We start from the raw sequence: 25,836 nt of genomic DNA, 5'->3' as shown, positions 1-25,836 counted from the left end.
ACAGAGGGGTCTGTGACCGAAGCTGGGGGTATACGGGTGTATACAGCATACACAGAGGGGTCTGTTACCGAAGCTGGGGGTATACAGGTGTATACAGTGTACACAGGGGTCTGCGACTAAAACTGGGGATATACAGGTATATACAGTGAACACAGGGGGCTGTGACTGAAGCTGGGGGTATACGGGTGTGTACAGCATACACAGAAGGGTCTGTAACCGAAGCTGGGGGTATACGGGTGTATACAGCATACACACAGGGTTCTGAGACTGAAGCTGGGGGTATACAGGTGTATACAGTACACACAGGGGTCTACGACAGAAGCTGGGGGTATATGGGTGTATACAGTGTACACAGGGGTCTGCGACCAAAACTGGGGATAAACAGGTGTATACAGTGAACACAGGGGTCTGTGACCGAAGCTGGGGGTATACGGGTGTACACAGCATACACAGAGGGGTCTGTGACCGAAGCTGGGGATATACGGGTGTACACAGCGTACACAGAGGGGTCTGCGACCAAAGCTGGGGGTATACAGGTGTATACAGCATACACACAGGGTTCTGAGACTGAAGCTGGGGGTATACAGGTGTATATAGTGTGAGAGACGCGGGGCCTGTGACTGAAGCTTGGGGTATACAGGTGTATACATTATACACAGGGGTCTGCGACTGAAGCTGGGAGTATATGGGTGTATACAGTGTGCACAGGGGTCTGCGACTGAAGCTGGGGGTATACGGGTGTATACAGTGTACACAGAGGCGTCTGCGACCGAAGCTGGTGGTATACAGGTGTATAAGGAGCACACTGAGGGGTCTGCGACTGAAGCTGAGGGAATACAGGTGTATACAGCGTACAGAGGCATCTGCAACCGAAGCTGGGGGTATATGGGTGTATACAGCATACACAGGGGTCTGTGCCCGAAGATGGGGGTATACGGGAGTATACATGGCACACTGAAGGGTCTGTGACCGTAGCTGGGGGTATACGGGTGTATACAGCGTACACTGTGGGGTCTGAGACCGAAGCTGGGGGTGTACGGGTGTATACAGCATACACAGGGGTCTGTGCCCGAAGATGGGGGTATACGGGAGAATACATGGCACACTGAAGGGTCTGTGACCGTAGCTGGGGGTATACGGGTGTATACAGCATACACTGTGGGGTCTGAGACCGAAGCTGGGGGTATACAGCGTACACAGAGGGGTCTGTGACTGAAGATGGGGGTATACAGAGTACACAGAGGGGTCCACACAAACACGGCTCCGCTCCGTACACCTCCTACACACACGGCTCCGCTCCTTACACCTCGTACACACACAGCTCCGCTCCGTACACCTCGTACACACACGGCTCCGCTCCGTACACCTCCTACACACACGGCTCCGCTCCGTACACCTCGTACACACACGGCTCCGCTCCGTACACCTCCTACATACACGGCTTCGCTCCGTACACCTCGTACACACACGGCTTCGCTCCGTACACCTCCTACACACACGGTTCCGCTCCGTACACCTCGTACACACACGGCTCCGCTCCGTACACCTCGTACACACACGGCTCCGCTCCGTACACCTCGTACACACACGGCTCCGCTCCGTACACCTCGTACACACACGGCTCCGCTCCGTGCACCTCGTACACACACGACCCTGCTCCATACACCTTGTACACACACGGCTCCGCTCCGTACACCTCGTACACACACGGCTCCGCTCCATACACCTCGTACACATGCGGCTCCGCTCCGTACACCTCGTACACACACAGCTCTGCTCTGTACACCTCGTACACACGCAGCTCCACTCCGTACACCTCGTACACATGCGGCTCCGCTCCGTACACCTCGTACACACACAGCTCTGCTCTGTACACCTCGTACACACGCAGCTCCACTCCGTACACCTCGTAGACACACGGCTCCGCTCCGTACACCTCGTACACACACGGCTCCGCTCCGAACACCTCGTACACACATGGCTCCGCTCCGTACACCTCGTACACACACGGCTCCGCACCGTACACCTTGTACACACACGGCTCTGCTACATCCACCCTGTAAACCCCTCCTGACCCCACACAGAAACTTCCCCTCATCCAGCACCATGACAACCAGCACAGCAGAGTCCTGCACACACTGAGGCCCCTGATCATGTGACCCCTGACTCCTCCCCTCCCATCACAGGTCCTGTGCGCACAGAGCAGCTGTAGAAATCTCCGGCCTCGGGGGTCTCACCAGACTTCGCTCTTTTCTTGCAGGGGCCGCAGTGGATTTCATCCTGGATCCATAGAGCTGAATAGAGGAGCGATGTTCCTTCACTCTGATGGGAATTGATGGTGACGTTTGTCCAATGTCCACGTTACCGAGTAAATCCCCCCAGGACTGCAGCCGGTAAAGACCCCGATATCCACAGGTGTCCCCTCTAATTGGGGGAAAGGGATAGAAAAGCCTCTTATCCCGAGGGGAAACCCTGTACATGGAGACATCGGCCTCAGATCTCTCCTGTCCTGTTCTTCCAGAAAAGCCTCAAACTTCTGTGTGTGACTCAGAGCTGAGATCTAACGTGAGAGAAGATTCCAGTGCGGGGAAGACGGGAAACCTTCATATAGACGGCCGGTGGGGATGGAGGCAGTGACCGACTCTGGCCACATCTGTCTCTAGAGCCGCAGTAGAAGATGAAGATGTCGTCCTCATCATGAAGGAGTTATTTCTCATGTCGCGTGTAATGAATATCTCCTGCAGTATTGCTAATGCCGATTCCAGTGTCGGTAATGAGACGAGAATTAGCGTTATGGAAGATGAGTCTATGAGGAACGTGTTCAGCTGCCGACTCCGAGGAGGAAACTGCTTGTTGTCTGTGGCCTAAATATATAGGTTTTATTAGTAGATGTCGGGGAGAAAACTAAACCCTGTAAGATAATAAATCTCCTCATATGTTTCCCTTATTATCTCCAGTAATTGTATTATTACACAGGATTCTTATGATGTTACATCGGATCATCTTCTTCTCATTCAGGTCTCTACAATATCGGATCCTCTCAGTGAAGATCTTCTACACAAGAGAATTTTCCTGATTTACCCATCAAGGATGGATATGGACAGAGACAAGATGGCGGAGAGGATGTTACACCTCACCCTAGAGATCCTCTTCCGTCTCACTGGAGAGGTGAGAGATTCTGATGACGTCACATTACATCATTCTTATCTATGGGAATAACATGGACAGAACTGGAGAGGTGAGGACTCTGGAAATGTCTGTAGTGAGATTTATTAATGTGTCTCTCCATAACCAGGATTACACAGTGGTGAAGAAGACCTCTAGTGATCGCTGTCAGGACCCTGTGTCTGAGGGATGGGGAAGACCCCTGAGCCCAATCACGGGGCCTCCACCTCACCCCCTGATCCATGAGGACATCAATGACCAGAAGATCCTAGAACTCATCTACAAGATGATTGAGCTGCTGACTGGAGAGGTGACACTGCTGGGAATGCTGGGACATTATACATTAACACTATGAAGGGATCGGGGGATGACGGTATCATTGTATGTGTCAGGTTCCTATAAGGTGTCAGGATGTCACTGTCTATTTCTCCATGGAGGAGTGGGAGTATTTAGAAGGACACAGAGATCTGTACAAGAACGTCATAATGGAGGTTCCCCAGCCCCTCACATCACCAGGTAATAGACAGGACTAAATACACACGGCCTATAATTATCTGTATGTAGAGAATGAATTCAGTCCCTGTATGTGTTTCCTCCAGATCTATCCAGTAAGAGGACAACACCAGAGAGATGTCCCCGTCCTCTTCTTCCACAGGACTGTAACCAAGAAGATCCCAGTGCTCCTCAGGATCACCAGGTAGATGGAGAGAAGGTGTCAGGAGATCTCCTCTATGATGTGTAGACGGCTGTGAAGGTCTTGTGCTCAGTCTTGTTTTATCCACCAGTATTATATGTTTTATACTTGTGTAATGAGAGCGGTGGAGATGGCAGGATTAGAGCTGATCATAGATGGGACTTCTCCATCTGTCGGTGACTTTTACAATATTTGTTTCAGGGTGAAGATCTGACCCATATTAATACTACAGAGACATATGTGAGGGGTGATGAGCGGTGTAAAGAGGAGATTCCCACATATGACTACCCAGGTGAGTAGTAACCACTGAATGCAGAGAAGTCACAGATTCCTCTCAGTCACCGGCTGTGGCTGCTTTATCGGTGGTGTAGTCCGGCCGTATTACCATGATCACCATTTTGCGTCTAGACCACAACATTCTCCTCCACCCAAAACTGTTCAAATTTCTTTGGGCTTGAAAGCCCTTTTCTATAGAACTTACAATCTGGAGGATTCACCTACCCCCTGGGATTAGTGTGAGGGTGATCCCTTTAAAGCGAGATCTATATGATTGCTTGTACCTGACCCAATATAGGCCGAGTGCGCGCTTAAAGAGTAACACTGGACGCAAAGTTAGGCCGGGATCACACTACTGTGTGTGATGCAAGAAACTTGCACGAGTCTCTCGCATCAACACCCGTCGCTGCTGCCGCTAATCGGGACTGGAGTTGCGGCTGCATAGAAATCCTAAAGTTTATTCTCAAGACAAAGAGACAGTAATTAGACAGGTAACAGGCAGAGCCTTCTAAACTATAAAACCAAATGACAGCGTACGTAGAATGTGCTGACAAGATAGAAAATCACATGAAGAAAAGTATGATGGGTCTGTAAGAGTAAGCGGAGGGTAATGATGCTGTTGGCTTCCTAGATCCCTGAGATCTTATCGGATGAATCTCCCTTCTCTCCCTTCTGTGCTGCTGAATGTCTCATGGTCACTAGGGATGAGCGAGTATACTCGTTAGGATTTGGCACTCGATGAGTAATGCGGTACTCACGGTACTCGAATCCTGGTGAGTTTCACAACTCGCCTCTCTATCTAAGCTGTGCGTGGCTGATGGCTGTAATATACATTTATTCCCGCCTGCAGGAGATGTGTTGGCTCCAGCCCTGGTGTCATGGATTCACTCCTCGTCATAAATTACATTGTTTTTGATCCTAAGGAATTCAGATTACTGCACAATCTCTCCTGAAATGGGGAGCAATATTATTTTCTCTAATTTTCTGCTCAGGATTCAAAGTAGCTCCAATGGTCCACCATAAATGAGGGCAACTCTGGTTTACTGTTGTTTAACCCCTTAAGCCCCAAGGGTGGTTTGCACGTTCATGACCGGGCCAATTTTTACAATTCTGACCACTGTCTCTTTATGAGGTAATAACTCTGAAACGCTTCCTTGGATCCCGGTGATTCTGACATTGTTTTCTCGTGACATATTGTTCTTCATGTTAGTGGTAAAATTTCATTCATATAACTTGCGTTTAATTGTGAAAAAAATTGAAATTTGGCGAAAATTTAGAAAATTTCGCAATTTTCCAAATTTGAATTTTTATGCCCTTAAATCACAGAGATACGGCACACAAAAAACTTAATAAATAACATTTCCCACATGTTTACATCAGCACAATTTTGGAACCAAAACTTTTTTTTGTTAGATAGTTATAAGGGTTAAAAATTGACCAGCGATTTCTCATTTTTACAACACCATTTTATTTTTACGGACCACATCACATTTGAAGCCACTTTGAGGGGTCTATATGATAGAAAATACCCAAAAGTGACACCATTCTAAAAACTGCACCCCTTAAGGTGCTCAAAACCACATTCAAGAAGTTTATTAACCCTTCAGGTGCTTCATGGGAATTTTTTGAATATTTAAAAAAAAATGAACATTTAATTTTTTTTCACAAAAAAAAATTTCAGGTTCAAATTTTTTTATTTTACCAAGGGTAACAGGAGAAATTGGACTGCAAAAGTTATTGTGCAATTTGTCCTGAGTACGCTGATACCTGATATGTGGGGGGGAACCACTGTTTCGGCGCATGGCAGAGTTCAGAAGGGAAGGAGCGCCGCTTGAATTTTTCAATGCAAAATTGGCTGGAATTCTGATCGGACGCCATGTCACGTTTGGAGAGCCCCTGATGTACCTAAACAGTGGAAACTCCCCACAACTGAGCCCATTTTGGAAACTAGACCCCCCCAAGGAACTTATCTAGATATGTGGTGAGAACTTTGAACTCACAAGGGCTTCACAGAAGTTTATAACGTACAGCGGTACAATTAAAAAATCATATTTTTTCCACAAAAATGATCTTTTCACCCCAATTTTTATTTTCCCAAGGGTAACAGGACCCTAAAAGTTACTGTGCAATTTGTCCTGAGTACGCTGATACCCCATATGTGGGTGTAAATGACTATTTGGGCGCATAGCAGAGCTCGGAAGGGAAGCAGCGCCATTTGACTTTTTGGCTGGAATTGAGATCGGACACCATGTCGCGTTTGGAAAGCCCCTGATGTACCAAACAGTGGAAACCCCCCACAAATGACACAATTTTGGAAACTAGTCCCCCCAAGGAACTTATCTAGATGTTTGGTGAGAACTTTGAACCCCCAAGGGCTTCACAGAAGTTTATAACGTACAGCCATACAATTATAAAATCATATTTTTTCCACAAAAATGATCTTTTCACCCTCAATTCTTACCTTCCCAAGGGTAACAGGACCCTAAAAGTTATTGTGCAACTTGTCCTGAGTACGCTGATACCCCATATGTGGGGGTAAACCACTATATGGGCGCATGGTAGAGCTCGGAAGGGAAGCAGCGCCATTTGACTTTTTTGGCTGGAATTGAGATCGGACACCATGTCGCGTTTGGAATGCCCCTGATGTGCCTAAACAGTGGAACCCCCCACAAATGACCCCATTCTGGAAACTAGACCCCTTAAGGAACATATCTAGATGTGTGGTGAGCACTTTGAACTCCCCCAGTGCTTCACAGAAGTTTATAACGCCCGTCGTGAAAATAAAAAAATCATATTTTTTCCACAAACACGATCATTTAGTCCCCATTTTTTTATTTTCCCAAGGGTACCAGGAGAAAATGGACCCCAAAGGTTGTTGTCCAATTTTTCTTGAGTACACTGATACCCCATATGTGGGAGAAAACTACTGTATGGGCGCACGTCGGGGCTCGGAAGGGAAGTAGTGACGTTTTGGAATGCAGACTTTGATGGAATGGTCTGTGGGTGTCATGTTGCCTTTGGAGAGGCCTTGATGTACCTAAACAGTGGAAACCCCCCACAAATGACACCATTTTGTAAACTAGACCCCCTAAGGAACTTATCTAGATGTGTGGTGAGCACTTTGAACTCCCAAGGGCTTCACAGAAGTTTATAACGCCCGGGCGTGAAAATAAAAAAATCATATTTTTTTCCCACAAAAATGATATTTTTGCCCCCAATTTTTTATTTTCCTAAGGGCAACAGGAGAAATTGGACCCCAAAAGTTGTTTTGCAATTTGTCCTGAGTACGCTGATACCCCATATGTGGGGGTAAAACACTGTTTGGGCGCATGACAGAGCTTGGAATGGAAGGAGCACCATTTGACTTTTTCAACGCAGAATTGGCTGGAATTGAGATCAGATGCCATGTTGCATTTGGAGAGCACCTGATGTGCCCAAACAGTGGAAACCCCCCAATTCTAACTCCAACCCTAACCCCAACACACCCCTATCCCTAATCTCAGCCCTAACCCTAATGGGAAAATGGAAATAAATACATTTTCTTTTAATTTTATTATGTTTCCCTTACTAAGGGGGTGATAACGGGGGTTTGATTTACTATTTATGGCGGTTTTTATGTTTGGCGGCTGTCGCACACTAAAAGACGGTTTTTATTGTAAAAATAGTTTTTGCATCACCACATATTGAGAGCTATAATTTTTTCGTATGTTGACCCACAGAGTCATGTGAGGTCTTATTTTTTGAGGGACGAGTTGACGTTTTTATTGGTACCATTTTCGGGCACGTGACAGTTTTTGATCGCTTTTTATTCTGATTTTTGGGACGCAGAATGAACAAAAACCAGCTTTTCATGAATTTCTTTTGGGGGGTGCGTTTACACCGTTCTGCGTGCGGTAAAATTGATAAAGTGGTTTTATTCTTCAGGTCGGTACGGTTACAGCGATACCTCATTTAGGTCTTTTTTTATGTTTTGTCGGTTTTATGCAATAATAACCATTTTATATAAAAAATAATTATTTTTGCATCGCTTTATTCTGCGAGCTATAACTTTTTAATTTTTTCTCTGATGCTGTGTGGCAGCTCGTTTTTTGCGGGACAAGCTGATGTTTTCAGCGGTACCATGGATATTTAAATGCGTCTTTTTATCGTGCGTTATTGCACTTTTTGTTCGGCGGTATGATAATAAATCATTATTTTTTGCTTCGTTTTTTACTTTTATTTTTTAAGGGGTTCGCTAAAGAGGTTAACTAATGGGACAGTTTTATAGGGCAGGTCGGTACGGATGCGGCCATACCAAATATGTGCACTTTTATTGTTTTTTTTTCTTATTTCCAAAAAATGAATTTATTAGGGGAATTTTTTTTTATTTATTTAGCGATTTTTTTAAAAAAAATTATTTTTACACTTTTTTTTTTAACTTTATTAGGTTGTCTCAGAGGGGACATCACTGTCCTGTGACAGATCGCTGATCTGTCACATCACAGATCACTGTGACAGATCAGCAATCTGTCACAGGCACTGCACTTGGCTTCCTCGTGCCTGTGCTTTGCAGGCACTGAGGAAGCCAGCTCCCTGCAGGCCCCCGAAGGTCCCGTCACCATCTTGGATCCTGGTACCTGCAGGGAAAGAGCCCCCCGCAGCAGCGCTGCACATTGCGCTGCTGTGGGGGGCTCAGGGAAGCACGGAGGGAGCCCCTCCCTGCTGATGCTTCCCTTTAACCCCCGGTACACCGCGATCGTGTTTCATCACGGTGTGCAAGGGGTTAACGTGTTGGGGGCGGTCTGTGACCGCCCCTGACACATAGTGCCAGATGTCAGCTGTGATAATCAGCTGACACCCGGCCGCGATCAGCGGCGCTCACCACGTGGGCGCCGCTGATTGCGCTAGACGTACTATCCCGTCCATGGGCATAGGGTCCCGGGTCCCATGGACGGGATAGTGCGTCTCATGGCAGAAAGGGGTTAATAATAGTATCTTGATATGATTAGCCCCTAACCCTGGTACTGGTATGCATGGCCCCATCCTTATAATTGGCCCACACCCCTATGCCCATCCTGGTATGCATGGCCTCATCAGAAAACATTAAAAAAACAAACCATTACACTTACCTACCCCGCGCTCCCTCGCAGCGTCCTGCTCCGGTGCTAGGAACTGCTATATGCTTGTAAGCAGCGCATGGCAGGGGCGTCATGTGCTGCTCACAAGCAGAGCACAGCTGCCAGGACTATGTACGCAAAGGGCAGTGAGTATTCATTGCTCTTCAGTAGCGCGCAGTGTCAGCCACCGGCTTCCTGCTGCTACCTGCGGTCACGTGTGCCGCTACTTAAGAGAAATGAATATTTGTGAATACTCACTGTTCTCAGCGCTGCTTACAAGCATATAGCAGTTGCTGGCACTGTAGCAGGACGCTGCAAGGGAGCGCCGGGTAGGTAAGTGTAATGTTTTTTTTTTTTTTTAATGTTTTCTGATGCATACCAGGATAGGGATGGGGGTGGGGGCCACTTATAAGGATGGGGCCCTGCATACCAGGATAGGGATGACACCATGCATGCTAGGACGAGATGGGGGGCCATGCATACCAGGATAGGGATGATGGGGCCCTGCATACCAGGGTAGGGATGAGGGGTTCATGCATACCAGGATAGGAATGAGGGGGCCCTGCATACCAGGGTAGGGATGAGGGGTTCATGCATACCAGGATAGGGATGAGGGGGCCCTGCATACCAGGGTAGGGATGAAGAGTTCATGCATACCAGGATAGGGATGAGGGGTTCATGTATACCAGGATAGGGATGAGGGGGCCATGCATACCGGGATAGGGATGATGGGGCCCTGCATACCAGGATAGGGATGAGGGGGGCATGCATACCAGGATAGGGATGAGGTACCATGCATACCAGGACGAGATGGGTCCCTGCATACCAGGATAGGGATGGGGCCATGCATACCGGGATAGGGATGAGGGGGCCCTGCATACCAGGGTAGGGATGAGGGGTTCATGTATACCAGGATAGGGATGGGACCATGCATACCAGGACGAGATGGGCCCCTGCATACCAGGATAGGGATGGGGCCATGCATACCAGGACGAGATGGGTCCCTGCATACCAGGATAGGGATGGGTCCCTGCATACCAGGATAGGAATGATGGGGTTATGTATACCAAGATAGGGATGAGGCGGTATGCATACTAGGATGAGATGGGGGGCCCTGCGTACCATGATAGGAATGAGGGGGCCCTGCATGCCAAGATGGGGATAAGGATTCCATGAATACCAGGATAGGGGATATTAAGTACAGAATTTACTACGTTTTTTGCTTCAATTTTTTTCCCTAATTTCCTCTAAAACCTAGGTGCGTCTTATGCTCCAAAAAATACAGTAATTTCAAGGAGAATTGTAATTAAATACAGGAAAAACATTAAAATGATATTAAAATATTTTTATTGAATAATAATAAATAAAATCTGAATTAATATGCAGCTGGATCAAACTGGAGCACGTGTGGAAAATATATGAAAAATGGATTACAGTAAATAAAGCCACAATATTCACAATAGAATAGAAAAATCCTAATACACACTGTCAGTATAAAAGCACATTATATCAACTGCCCCTATCATTGTTAATATGAAGGGAATCAAATATAAATATATATATATATGTATATATATGAAATCACAAAAACGGAAAGTGCTGCATTGTGCAAATGTGAAGAGTGTTATAACCAAAGTGCTCTAGTGCCAAAGGTGCTATACAGAAACCAGCGCCACAATCACTGTGTGATAAAGTGCTAATAGTGCAGACACATCATGGGGCATATAACTACAATGGCCCCCCCCCGGCCTCCAGCAGAAGGTGACAGCGCTGGAGCACAGGAAAGAAGGGTGAGTATAAATTTTTTTTGGTTTTTTTTTGTATGTGTGTAGGTTAATAGGGGTGAGGGAACCATGCATACCAGGATATGGGGGTGAGAGGACCATGCATACCAGGATAGGGGTGAGAGGACCATGCATATCAGGATAGGGGGGTGAGGGCTCCATGCATACCAGGAAAGGGGGGTGAGAGGACCATGCATACCAGGATATGGGGGTGAGAGGACCATGCATACCAGGATAGGGGTGAGAGGACCATGCATACCAGGATAGGGGGGTGAGGGCTCCATGCATACCAGGAAAGGGGGGTGAGAGGACCATGCATACCAGGATAGGGGGGGTGAGAGGACCATGAATACCAGGATAGGGGGTGAGGGAACCATGCATACCAGGATAGGGGGGTGAGGGCTCCATGCATACCAGGAAAGGGGGGTGAGAGGACCATGCATACCAGGATAGGGATGAGGGGACCATGCATATCAAGATAGGGGGGTGAGGGGACTATGCATATCAGGAAAGGGGGGTGAGAGGACCATGCATACCAGGATAGGGGGGTGAGGGGACCATGCATACCAGGATAGGGGGGTGAGGGGACCATGCATACCAGGATAGGGGGGTGAGGGCACCATGCATACCAGGAAAGGGGGGTGAGAGGACCATGCATACCAGGATAGGGATGAGGGGACCATGCATATCAGGAAAGGGGGGTGAGAGCACCATGCATACCAGGATAGGGATGAGGGGACCATGCATACCACGAAAGGGGAGTGAGGGGACTATGCATACCAGGATAGGGGGGTAAGAGGACCATGCATATCAGGATGGGGGGGTGAGGGGACTATGCATATCAGGAAAGGGGGGAGAGAGGACCATGCATACCAGGATAGGGGGGTGAGGGCACCATGCATAACAGGATAGGGGGTGAGGGGACCATGCATACCAGGATAGAGATGAGCTGACGATGCATACCACGAAAGGGGAGTGAGGGGACCATGCATATCATAATAAGGGGGTGAGGGGACTATGCATATCAGGAAAGGGGGGTGAGAGGACCATGCATACCAGAATAGGGGGGTGAGAGGACCATGCATACCAGGATAGGGGGGTGAGAGGACCATGCATACCAGGATAGGGGGGTGAGGGGACCATGCATACCAGGATAGGGGGGTGAGGGGACCATGCATACCAGGATAGGGGGGTGAGGGGACCATGCATACCAGGATATGGATGAGGGGACCATGCATACCACGAAAGGGGAGTGAGGGGACCATGCATATCAGGATAGGGGTGTGAGGGGACTATGCATATCAGGAAAGGGGGGTGAGAGGACCATGCATACCAGGATAGGGGGGTGAGGGGACCATGCATACCAGGATAGGGATGAGGGGACCATGCATACCAGGAAAGGGGAGTGAGGGGACCATGCATACCAGGATAGAGGGGTGAGGGGACCATGCATACCAGGATAGGGGGGTGAGGGGACCATGCATACCAGGATAGAGGGGTGAGGGGACCTTGCATACCAGGATAGGAGGGTGAGGGGACCATGCATACCTGAATAGGGGGTGAGGGGACCATGCATACCAGGAAAGGGGAGTGAGGGGACCATGCATACCAGGATGGGGGGATGAGGGGACCATGCATACCAGGATAGGGTGTGAGGGGGCCATGCATACCAGGATAGGGGGTGAGGGGACCATGCATACCACGAAAGGGGAGTTAGGGGACTATGCTTATCAGGATAGGGAGGTGAGAGGACCATGCATACCAGGATAGAGGGTTGAGAGGACCATGCATACTAGGATAGGGGGGTGAGAGGACCATGCATACCAGGATAGGGGGGTGAGAGGACCATGCATACCCGCATTTGGGGGTGAGAGGACCATGTATACCAGGAATGGGGGGTGAGGGGACCATGCATACCAGGATAGGGGGTGAGGGGACCATGCATACCAGGATAGGGGGTGAGGGGACCATGCATACCACGAAAGGGGAGTGAGGGGACTATGCATATCAGGATAGGGAGGTGAGAGGACCATGCATACCAGGATAGAAGGTTGAGAGGACCATGCATACCAGGATAGGGGGGCGAGAGGACCATGCATACCAGGATAGGGGGGTGAGAGGACCATGCATACCCACATTGGGGGGTGAGAGGACCATGTATACCAGGAATGGGGGGTGAGGGGACCATGCATACCAGGATAGGTGGGTGAGGGGACCATGCATACCAGGATTGGGGGGTGAGGGGACCATGCATACCAGGATAGGTGGGTGAGGGTGTCGAGGTAGCTATTTAGGGAGGGCTAAATTAACCCTTCACGGTTGAGCCAGTGATTTCCAAATTATTCCAGTGTTGCTAGCAACTCAAATGGCCACACGGAGACTGGGGTCTCTGTACGGGAGGATCGAGGCAGATCACTAAGCCCCTTTATTTTAGTCACATCTTTTATAATCTTTTGCTTAATTATGCAAGGTTCTCAAGTACCAATAGCATCATTTCACTTTGTAAGCCAATAATATTGCAAGAAAACCGGAAACTACATATATGTCCGTACCTGAATAGTGTAGAAAGTAGTATAATGGCATATTCTTCAGAGTTTTACACTCCCGCCTCCCTAAACTTGTACAGATGGGAACAGTCTGGTTTCATGACAGCCCATGCCAATTATAAAAATTTATCTTACAGCAACAAAAACGGAGAAATGAAACCTTCAGAGAATGGACAAAACGAAACTTCAGCTCTGATTTTAGTATTAACCCTTCACATTCCCCCCTAGATAATTTTTTTAACACATATGCAGCATCAGAGGTGCTATCCCAAGCTAACAGCTTGAGGGGTACTGGTCTTCACATGACTGATGCTGTGTTACCAGTCATGGCTGTAGCGGCGCACCCATCCCCCCTGTATACTGCAGTTCACGAATAACAATTTTTGATGATGGTGGTGGGGATCTTTTGTAGGTAGGCATGTGCTTGGCTTCAACATCTTCATCAAGTAGCCTTTTGAGATCGGTGCAGAGAGGAGCAGGGGCAACGACACCTTTGGTATCATCATTAGCTGTCTTAGTGCAGAATTTCCTAATACATACAGAAATACACCAAAGAACAAGTTTTAGTATCACATATACAACAAGGATACAGGCAGCAATGTGTAACAAGCTCTGTAAGATCCCAGCTATCCAGCCCCCAATTCCCTTAAACCAATTGGCTGGATTGAGAAAAGAGAAGGTGTCTGACCACCAACTGTCCTTAGTACGATCATTGTCTTTATCGTTTTGATCTGAGTCTTTGAATATCTTCTAACTTTAACTTTAACTTCTACCAATAATAATATGGAAAATGCGAAAAACCAAAACATTATGTCCCCTTTATTTGCTATTGGCTTGTTGGGTGATGAGGAGGACTTCATAGGGACCGTCATACAAGGGTTCTAGTCCGTGCTTCCTGACATGCCTTTTCACGACTACCAAATCAACAGGCGTTATAACAGGTGTCGGTTTCTGCTGAATCTGGAAAAGAAAAAGAAACTAAAGCATGGGTGTTAGCAAGATTTTTACTAAGCAGAATAACATATTGAACACCTCGGTCAGTTTCTTCTGATAACTGCTGAGGCTGGAAATTTGCAACTGGGGGCCTAGTACCAAACAATATCTCGTATGGGGACAGGCCATATTTTGCAATAGGGGTAGTACGGATATGGTATAACACAAAGGGTAGGAGCTCTGGCCATGGAGCCGTAGTCTCCTGCATGATTTTGGTCAGTTGTCCCTTCAGTGTGCCGTTCAACCTCTCAACTTTCCCACTGGATTGTGGGTACGGAGTATGGAGGGCTACAGTGGATCCAAGCATTGTCAGAACTTCTTGGTACACATGAGAAGAAAAGGCCGGGCCTTGATCACTTTCAACAACTTCTGGAACCCCATATCTGCATATAACTTCCATCACCAGTTTCTTCGCTGTGGTCTTTGCAGTCATGTTGGTAACAGGGAATGCTTCCGGGCAACTGGAGAACCGGGGCCCAGTAGAATTTTTGCACCAGTGCGAGGGCCTGATTCTTTCCTCGATGTGTAGGTCCATGTGCCCATGTGGCAATAGCAGGGTATAGCTTAGGGAGACGCACAAGTTGGTCCTTTTTCAAGAGACCATTATCCATTCGTGCCCCATCAGTCTTCCATTGCTTCACCTCTTCCTTTGGAGACATTCTCTGCATCGTCATTAAGTGGTCTCGCGGGGTCTGACAGAAAGCTTCAGTCTGTTGTAGATCATCAGGTTCTTGTAGGGTCAGTGCTTCTTGTAACTGTTTACGCTGAGAGCGTGTGGTCACCATAGTTGGTATGGTTGGTTCAACGGGTAAAAGAGCCGCGGCTTTTGCTTGCATATCCGCAAATGTGTTGCCAACAGTCTATGGACTGGTCCTAGGACCGTGTGCCTTAACTTTGATAATAGCCACCTGAGTAGGTAATTTGATCGAGTCCATGAGGGTTTTAACAGCTTCAGCATTTTTCACTGGGGTTCCGGCAGTAGTAATAAACCCTCGATTGGCCCATAGAGCCCCAAAATCGTGAGCAATACCAAATGCATACCATGAGTCCGTGTATATATTAGCCCGCCTGTTCTTGGCCAAAGTACATGCAGTAGACAGAGCCTGGAGTTCTGCTTCTTGTGCTGACTGCGAGGGTGGGAGTGCAGCTGCGTGCACTACAGTGTCCTCTGTGGTAACATCATATCCCGTGTGGAATCTACCAAACTCGTCAGCATATCTTGAACCATCCGTGTATAACACCAGATCAGGATTTCGGAGTGGATTCTCACTGACATTTGGTGGAGTAGCTGTTTCTTCAGTCAGAAGTTGGGAACAATCATATTGGAGATAATCCTCATCACTGCCATCTTTCCTTATAGTTCATTATACCGTCTTTCAAGGCATTGTGAAGGGGTTGCATTATGCGGGATGCATCCGGTATCCACTGACAACAATAAGTGCATAGTCCAAGAAAACGCTGGAGTTCAGATTCATCTTTTGGGAAAGGAAGGGAGCTGACAGCTATTTTTCTTTCTTCTGCGAGGTGTCTGGCACCCTGAAGGAGACAGTGACCCAAGAATATCACTTGACCAAGGCAGAACTGAAATTCAGTGCTACCAGATACTTAAGGAGGCTAACAATGGCAGCAATGGCAAAAGACACCTGCTCATTTTTTTTTTTTTTTTGCAAGCTGGTTGGGACTGTTTTGGGCCCCTTGAGGCATAACTGTCCATATTAACTGTCGTCCCTTCTAAGTGAATGCAAATAGAAACTGGCAGTCTGGGTGTAACGGAATGCTAAAGAAGGCATTGGTAAGATCAATAACTGTAAACCAAGCAGCATCCTGGGGTATTTGGGACAAAAGAGTATGAGGATTAGGCACCAGGTTTGAGAAACACTTTTACTGGTTCTACAGGCATTTTCCCTATATCATTTGGCCCTTTTGATCAGAGTTTAGATGGTATCTCTGAGAGGTATGGGGTGAGTCATTGATCCTCAGGCAATATTGGGGGTGGATCTGAGCCTATCAGGGCCATCATAACAGTAGGAAGGGCATGCAAAATACAGATTTCCTCACTGTCTTCATCTGCATAGGGATTAGATAGCGTAAGAGCCATCTGATCATCATCTTGGAATTGTATTCCGGAGGGGAACAGTGATAATCTGCCCCTAGTAAATTTACTGGACATGTGGGGGAGATCACAAACTGAGCAGTAACGAGAATTAGCAGGGAGGGGCTGAGGAGCAGGATACCCATTAGCTGAAGTCTGAGGGGGGGGTTGAGAGTTTGTTGTGTGCTCCAATGATACTCAATGATACTGATAAGGCCTCTTTCACACTTCAGTTTTTTGTCTCAGTTAAAATCCGCCAAAAAGGCGGACAAGCGGATCCGTTCCTAACTGATCTGAATGGATGTCACAATAGAAATCAGTCTCTGGAGGATCCGCCGCCCAAAAAAACCTTGCAAGCTCCGTTTGGAAATCTTTGAGGATGTTGACGGACACCAACGTTTTGGCGGATCCTCACAAAAACGGATGCAACGGTCGGCAATCCGTCAAGATCCGCCAATAATGAAAGTCAATGGGGACAAAAACGGATCCGCAAAGAAAAATGGCGGATCCGTTTTTTTGCCAAATCGGCAGATCTTCACTGATTGTCAAAAACGGAAGTGTGAAAGAGGCCTAAGAGACTGGCTGTGTGCTCGCAGCTGCGGTGGGGGCGAAGGGGAATATGGTGTGGGCTAAGATGGGAGGGGGTACTGAAGCAGCTGCAGCTGCTAGCTTGCTTTTTTTTTTTCTCTCTCTCTCTCCTGAACAGAGCAGGTTAAAGTCTTCTGAAAACTTTTTTTTTTTCCTTCTGGATCGGGTGAACGGGGATTCAGGCTGGCTGCGGATGATAATAGGTACCGTCAGCATTCAACAACGGAAAGGTGGGGGCTGCAACACCCGGTCTTCTTGTGCCACAATTATAACAAATTATAACAGACCTCTCTCCACTGAGGATTAGTAACTCCACATACAGCACAGATCCACCCGGCAGGATCATAGGGTGGGGGCATACTGAGTTTCGGTAGTCCAGGATACATCGGTGCCTTAGGGTTAAGGGGCACAGAGCTTACAGTCGGGAGGAGAGGCTTGATTTCCTGGGGAGGGACCTTATCATCTAGCAGGGAAACTTCTTGTTTCAAATCATCACTTTTAACTATTCGACTGCCTGACACACTGTCTGGATCTTAGTTCCTTCTTTAATCAATCACATTCTCACACCACAGTCACTTTCTTGAACCACAATACATCCCGTCCCTGTCATAATAATAGACAATTTTTCTTCTTCAACATAGCAATAACACAAACAATCAGAATTCACTTGCTGTTCAATGTCCACATTGAGAGAGTCACAATCACTGGTCAATCCAGGGTGTCCGTCCCTTATGAGGTACGGTTCGAGCACTGGGCCCCCAACGGGACTACACCTCTATATGATTCCACCCATGAATCACCCCACCACGGGGACAAACCTCAGATCCTCTTTGCAGCAACATGCACAGGAAAACCACACCAACGGTCAGTCTGAACAGTATAACTGCCAACTTACCGAGGTTGCCGTGGGGGATGATCAGTCCCAATTTTCCAACACCTGTGTTCGCTCCGAGGGGGGTGAGGGGACCATGCATACCAGGATCGGTGGGTGAGAGGACCATGCATACCAGGATTGGGCGGTGAGAGGACCATGCATACCAGGATAGGGGGGTGAGAGGACCATGCATACCAGGATTGGGGGATGAGGGGACCATGCATATCAGGATAGGAAGGTGAGAGGACCATGCATACCAGGATAGGAGAGTGAGAGGACCATATATACCAGCATTGGGGGGTGAGAGGACCATGCATACCAGGAATGGGGGGTGAGGGGACCATGCATACCAGGATCGGTGGGTGAGAGGACCATGCATACCAGGATTGGGCGGTGAGAGGACCATGCATACCAGGATAGGGAGGTGAGAGGACCATGCATACCAGGATAGGGGGGTGAGAGGACCATGCATACCAGGATTGGGGGATGAGGGGACTATGCATATCAGGATAGGGAGGTGAGAGGACCATGCATACCAGGATTGGGGGATGAGGGGACCATGCATATCAGGATAGGGAGGTGAGAGGACCATGCATACCAGGATAGGGGAGTGAGAGGACCATGAATACCAGGAATGGGGGGTGAGAGGACCATGCATACCAGGAATGGGGGGTGAGGGGACCATGCATACCAGGATCGGTGGGTGAGAGGACCATGCATACCAGGATTGGGCGGTGAGAGGACCATGCATACCAGGATTGGGCGGTGAGAGGACCATGCATACCAGGATAGGGAGGTGAGGGAACCATGCATACCAGGATAGGGAGGTGAGGGAACCATGCATACCAGGATAGGGAGGTGAGAGGACCATGCATACCAGGATAGGGAGGTGAGGGAACCATGCATACCAGGATAGGGAGGTGAGGGAACCATGCATACCAGGATAGGGAGGTGAGAGGACCATGCATACCAGGATAGGGGGGTGAGAGGACCATGCATACCAGGATTGGGGGATGAGGGGACCATGCATATCAGGATAGGGAGGTGAGAGGACCATGCATACCAGGATTGGGGGATGAAGGGACCATACATATCAGGATAGGGAGGTGAGAGGACCATGCATACCAGGATAGGGGAGTGAGAGGACCATGCATACCAGCATTGGGGGATGAGAGGACCTTGCATACCAGGAATGGGGGTGAGGGGACCATGCATACCAGGATCGGTGGGTGAGAGGACCATGCATACCAGGATTGGGGGGTGAGGGGACCATGCATACCATATTTTTTTTTTTATATTTGATTCACTCCATATTAACAATTATAGGGGCAGTTTATATAATGTGCTTTCTTACTGACAGTGTGTATTAGGATTTTTCTATTCTATTGTGAATATTGTGGCTTTATTTACTGTAATACATTTTTCATATATTTTCCATACGTGCTCCAGTTTGATCCAGCTGCATATTAATTCAGTTTTTATTTATTATTCAATAAAAAATATTTTAATATTATTATCATTGTTACTGTCTTTTTAGCACATTTTTTTTGTAGGACTTCATTTCTGATTGTGCTGGACAATTTATTTTTATACAATTGGTTTCACCTTTGCTAAAGGACAAACATTCCACCTGTGCCATGATAGATCTCTAAGCTGTGCGTTCCTGAGGGCTGTAATATACATTTATTCCCGCCTGCAGGAGATGTGTTGGCTCCAGCCCTGGTGTCATGGAGTCACTCCACGTCATACATTACATTGTTTCTGATCCTAAGGAATTCAGATTACTGCACAATCTCTCCTGAAATGGGGAGCAATATTATTATCTCTAATCTTCTGCTCAGGATTCATAGTAGCTCCAATGGTCCACCATAAATGAGGGCAACTCCAGTTTAGTGTTCTCCCCTCGTACATACGTTGTTGTTGGGGATGTAACATATTTTTTTATTCTGTCTTTTTTTTAACCTGTTCCTTCTGTATGATAGTTTGATTGTGGTGGGATCGGCCTTCCTGCCTAATGTGAGTCTGTAACTCCCTGATAGTCTTGAAAAAATCTCTCCATCGCCTCTTCCAAATGCCTAAGATCTAAATATAAAGTGCCCCTGTCAGCAGGATTGTGCACAGTAACCTACAGACACTGTCAGGTCAGCGCCGTTATACTGATTACAAGGTTGCCTGGTGTTGAAATCCGTCTTGTGGTTGTTGTTTAATCTGTATTTGTAGTTTTCAGTGAATGAGATTCTCGTGCTCTGAGGCGGGGCTGTGGGCGGGGCTTTATGTGGTGCTCTCATTACATATTCAGCTGATCCCTCACTGACCTGCCCCCCATTATTACATAATGCATATAATAGTGTTGATATTATTGTTGACAACGCCTATAATATTGTGGCTATTGTGAGGCTTAGAGAAAAAAATTACAAATGACACTGGCGGCACCTGGCCACTAGCATCTATCTCTTACATATAGATGGTACAGCGCAGGCGCCGCCATCGCCAGTGACATTTTTCTGGATGTAATTTGTTATGTAAAATAGGGGGCAGGTCACTGAAGGATCAGTGTCATAAGCCAATACAGAGGAATATGTATGCAGAGCACCACATAAGGCCCCGCCCACAGCCACTCCCACAAACCCACCACGATGCCGAGAATCTCATTAACTGAAAACTACAAATACAGATTAAACAATAACCAGCCCGCAGCTGCCCAGAAAAGGAACATCTATTAGATGTGCCAATTTCGACGCTCTGCCCGGCTCTTCCCACTTGCCCTGTGTTTTGTTTTATCTCTAATAAAAGACTTTATTCAGGCTGTATCTTTATTTACCATATAACTATAATATTAGTAATGGATAGGTGTCTTATGGACACCTCTCCATTACTAAGCCGTGGGCTTGATGTCACCTGACAATACAAGGGTGACATCAACCCTACAAATATGAACCCCACTTGCCATCTGTAATGAATGGAAGCGGAGGCAGAGATGGTGAAGTTCACATTCGTTTTTTATTTTTAAAGTGGAACCTCGGGACCACGGTCCGGGGGACTCCGAAGGGGGCATGACTAGTGAGCCCCGGGTACCCTTAGTAAAGTCCTTCAAACAGGACCAGGATGGATACCTGGAGGATGCAGGCGCTACCTCCAGTTAGACCACGGACACATGGCAGCTGTCCCAGCGGGACCAAAAGGAAATAACAGATTCAATAGCAGAGTCTGTAGTGAGGCAGGTGCTGGTTCCGAGTGGTTGATAGTTAACAGGCTCCAGTAACCTTGTCACAGTCCACGGACTGGGATGGCTGTTGGCGGAACGGGATGGCTTTGCACAGATGAATGCAGATATTGCCAGGGTAATCAGGATGCAGATAATCTGTGGAGACAGATAGCATGTGAGAATGCATAGAGACTGCAAACGCAGCGCATACAGGTCAGGAACAGAACCGGATGTAGCGATGATAGATACACGTTGCTCCGGCGCTCTCCCTATGGAGGAGAGGCCAGAAATAGCAGCCCATGCGCTGCCATTGGATAATTACCAGATTTGAAAAATGCACGCTGTCCCTTTAAGAAGCCAGGGGAGCGTGCACACATGCTCTAATAGCTTTGCCTGGAGACCTGCTGGCAGGAGGCCAGGAGCTGGAGGAGGGGGAGGGAATAGAACGCCGAGGAGCAGCATGAGGCAGGCAGAGAACATGCTGCTGTACAGGGACAGCGTGCAAACCCGGAGGTGAGTGACCAGAATGGGGTGCAGTGGCAGGCCGGGGCGCAGGGCAAGCATGGGGACCAGGTGTAACACCATCACTACATGGCAAGTAAGAAGAGCCCGGCAAAGCGCCAGAATTGGCGCATCTAATAGATGTGCCTTTTCTGGGCAGCTGCAGGCTGCTATTTTTAGGCTAGGGGGACACAATATCCATGACCCCTTAGAATCCTGAGAATACCAGCCCCCAGTTATCAGGTTTAGCAAGGCTGGTTGTCAAAAATGGAGGGGAACCCATGCCATTTTTTAAAATTATTTATTTAAATAATTAAATAAACAGTGTGAGGACCCCTCTATTCTTGATAACCAGCCTTGCTGAAGCTGACAGCTGAGGGTTGCAGCCCCCAGTTGTGAGTTTTGCCGGACTGGTTATAGAAAATAAAAGGGAACCCATGCTGATTTTTTCATTCATTTATTTAGTTATAGCGCAGGCAGCGGGTGAGGAATACTCCCATCATCCGTTCCTGCTGTCACTGTTCTTAGCAGCAGCAGGTGTTAGTTGATGGGAGTAATAATCCCAAAAGCCCCCACCTGCTGTCATCATTCTGACTTTAATATAGCTCATCATTCTCTCCGCCGGCAGAGCAGGGGAGAATGATGAGAGTGTCTAAAGCACCCGCCACCGGGGCCCAGCGCTTACTGTAGTGCTTCTTCCCTGCCAGCCGTCCATGTGGTACTGATGATGCACACGGGCCGCACACGGTTGTCACACATGTGCCACAAGTATTACACACATGGACATCTCCGGTACCGTTTTTTCCGGTACTGGAAATATCAGGACGTGTGAAACCGGCCTTATACACAGTTCTCTTTAAATGCCTAATATTTCTTTTTGAAACTTATCTGACAGAAAATATTGGAGCTTACGATAGTATAGATTGTGAAGTCTCCGAGACCCATACTCTAATTACCCCAGAGAGGTTTCACCACTAGTTACTCATTTATTACTGATGAAGACTGTGGAGTTTGATCATTTCAGTAGTTCCTAATCAGGCCCCATTATTAATATCTGACGTGTGTCACTTTATGTGGTGGCAAGTTTGGAATTCTTCACAAAGGATAATAGAAAACAAATGGATCTTACAAATTATTTTCCAGCTTCGCACTATACCCTACATACGATTGTACACTACTGTCTGGGCACATGGCAGTGTTCAGAAGGGAAGGAGCGCCATTTAGCTATTTGAATGCAGATCTAGCTGGAATAGTTTGCAGACACAATGTATTGGGAGCACTGTTCGTGGTCACCTGGCAGCTCAAAAGATGTCCACCATGAACATGCTTGGCTCTATCTTCTCTGCTTTCCATATCCCAAGCATTGCCTTGCTCATCTAACACCCTTACATGGATCTGGATTTACACTGGGACCCTAGGCTTTGTTACCTGCTATTCTGTGGTGTTAGATGGCAAGAAGAATAGTCAGGTAGCTGGGTCAGAACCAGAAGGACAGAATCAGAAGACACAAGAGTAGTCAGTTGTCATGGATTTTTGATTGATGTAGATATATATCTCTGTGTGTGCTGCGGCCTGTCCTAATTAGACAGAGTCTTAAGGGCCTGTCACACTAAGAGATATCACTAGCAATATCGCTATAACTAGTGACGTTATAGCGATATTGCTAGCGATATCTCTGTGTCTGATACTTACCAGCGACCGGCTCCCCCGCTGGTTATCGCTGATAGCGCGAGAACGTTCAGGACTGTTTCTCGTCTTCAGCTTCCTGTGGCGCTTCCTGCTGTGAGGACGAGCGACGCGTGGAGCCGGGCGGGAGGACGCAGGATCGCCTGGTGTGACAGGTAAGTAGCGATCCCCGTCCCCAGCGATGTCGCTAGTGAGATCTGCCTATGTGGCAGCTCACTAGCGACCACTTAGCGATGCACCAGCGATCCTGACCGCTTCATATTGCTGGTCGGGATCACTGGTACATCGCTAAGTGTGACAGTACCTATATTGAGCGCTCAAGGAAGGAAAGACGCCAAGCCTAGTTAGCAGCAATCCTTTCCAGCAGAACTCTGGAAGTTTATTGAATTTACTTGGTTTTATCAGTTCGTACAAAGAAGTGGTTACTCATTAACATAAAGGCTGAACTTCTTATCTAATTGGTCAGTTTAAATACATGAACATATATGGGAGAGTTTACCAAAAAGCTGATTCTAGCAATATAATTTACGACCCATTGTCCTGCAGTGTCAGCAATGTTCTGATATCGGCTGGCACATCTGGCCTTACTTCCTCATTTCCCATGTCTGCTAGATATTTCTCAAGACACGAGACAATGCTATCACGTTGGTTGTCCAGACGGACTTCATGGGGTTAGGTCATCTTTAGCCACTGATTATAAAGTTCAAGAGAGCTGTGAAGGTATCTATGTGTGCATATGAATATATAGAGTATATATGAGTATATAAGTACATAGCATATAGCCTATAGCAGGCAAGTGAGATCTAGATGAAATACATATACATATATATTTCCATAACAATCCCCCCTTAGATATCACTTGTCCTAAAATCCTGCTCCTGGCCCAAAGCGCTGCAACTCTTTTATGCTGCCAGTGGTCTGACGCACGCCTAGCGCATACATCTTCCCTCCGTATAGACTTTCGCAAATGGGCGGTCAGGAGATCTGTCCCTAACGGGGGTTTGGTGCAATGTAATCAAAAGTCTCTTAGTTAGCAGTCTATGCAGTCAGTGCATGTGTATTCTCTATCAGGTACGTAATTTATTCAGTCAGGTAGGTCATCCACAGCATCATTCCAGCTCAGGTGTATCTTCTGGTATGAAGGCCTTTTCCTGCAATGCGGTGCGTGGATCAAGGTGGGGGTTTTCCTTGCAGGTTGGTGGTGTCAGCACTTGGAGAAGGGCCATCAAATCTGGGATCGAGTGCTTCTCCTTATGGACTTTTTCCACCCACACTCCGTCTCCTGACTTCAGGGCGTGCATACCAGGCACCGAATCTGGACCTGGCAATGAAGGAAAAAACTCGAGAATGGACATTAGCAAGATTCTTGATAAATTCAATTACACATGCAGACAAAGTATCATTTTGCATAGTCAACTGCTAAGTAAAGAATACCCCTAAACTGGGTTTTTGACCCAAATAAAGTTTCATATTGGTGACAGCTTTTCCTGAGCCTTTGGGAGTGTCTAATGCCAGGGTTTGACTGTCTCTTGGGCAATTTTTTAGCATTCTGCTCTTAAGTGTCCCACTTAGTCTATGGTGCGGGATGGTGGGAAGTGTGTGTAGGCCTAAGTCTGACCCTACTGCTAATCTGATCTCTTGTGTCAAGTTTTGCTGTGAATGTGGGTCCCTGATCACTTGCTATTGCTTCTGGAACCCCCATATCTGCACACTATTTTTGAGAGTAGCTTCTTTGCATTAGTCTTCGCCAACCGGTTCCTTACTGGGAAGTCTTCAGGCCAGATGATGTGGGGGAACCTTTCCCGCTTGTCCGATGTTGAATTTGTCGGAGGCCAGACAGCTGCTGGGAATTTGGCTGTTAAGGTGGGAGTCAAGTCCAATCAGGTCATTCATCTGTGTCTTCAATTCTGTGCGGGGGGCCATGTGCCCATTGAACCACCGTAGGGTACACACTTTGAGGTAGACTGGGTCTGTCTTGAGGTAGATGTTTTGAGGTAGACTGTTTGAGGTAGACAGGTTTCTTGGAGCCCAGTGCTTTTGCCCTTCAGCATCCAGCTTTCCTTCCCCTCCTTCCGAATCTGGTCCTGCTACTTCTTGTACAGGTTTCGGGAAGTCATTTTGTCAGGTTTTCTCGTCTTCAGCCGACATGTAGTAGCCGTCCGGCTCTACGACCTCTCCCATTTTCCATATTGTCTTCCTCTGGCTGCTTCTTTGGCTTGACCTTCAACACTGCCACCACTTTTAGTAGTTGAAGAGCGTCCAGCAGGTCTCTGATGGCTCCATGATGCTTCACGGTCGATCCGCTTGCTGTGATGAAGTCTCTTGCAGCCCAGATG

The 25,836-nt window shown here is 47.5% G+C and overlaps 1 protein-coding gene across 1 annotated transcript in view; it reads left to right on the top strand.

The window, feature by feature from the left end:
• Positions 1 to 3,907, top strand: part of LOC141063328 (gastrula zinc finger protein XlCGF66.1-like) — a 243,991-nt gene extending 240,084 nt beyond the window's left edge. The window contains exons 4-6 of the mRNA XM_073557377.1: positions 3,296 to 3,475; positions 3,558 to 3,681; positions 3,765 to 3,907. Coding sequence (XP_073413478.1) covers positions 3,296 to 3,475; positions 3,558 to 3,681; positions 3,765 to 3,907 — 447 coding nt within the window. The remainder of the gene's footprint in view (positions 1 to 3,295; positions 3,476 to 3,557; positions 3,682 to 3,764) is intronic.
• Positions 3,908 to 25,836: the final 21,929 nt, after the last annotated feature.

The sequence above is a fragment of the Dendrobates tinctorius genome, unplaced genomic scaffold, assembly GCF_039654945.1.
Source record: "Dendrobates tinctorius isolate UK_male_01 unplaced genomic scaffold, ASM3965494v1 ptg000249l, whole genome shotgun sequence".
Taxonomy (NCBI): domain Eukaryota; kingdom Metazoa; phylum Chordata; class Amphibia; order Anura; family Dendrobatidae; genus Dendrobates; species Dendrobates tinctorius.
The sequence above is the reverse complement of the archived record's forward strand: the minus strand, read 5'-3'. Positions and strand labels throughout refer to the sequence as shown.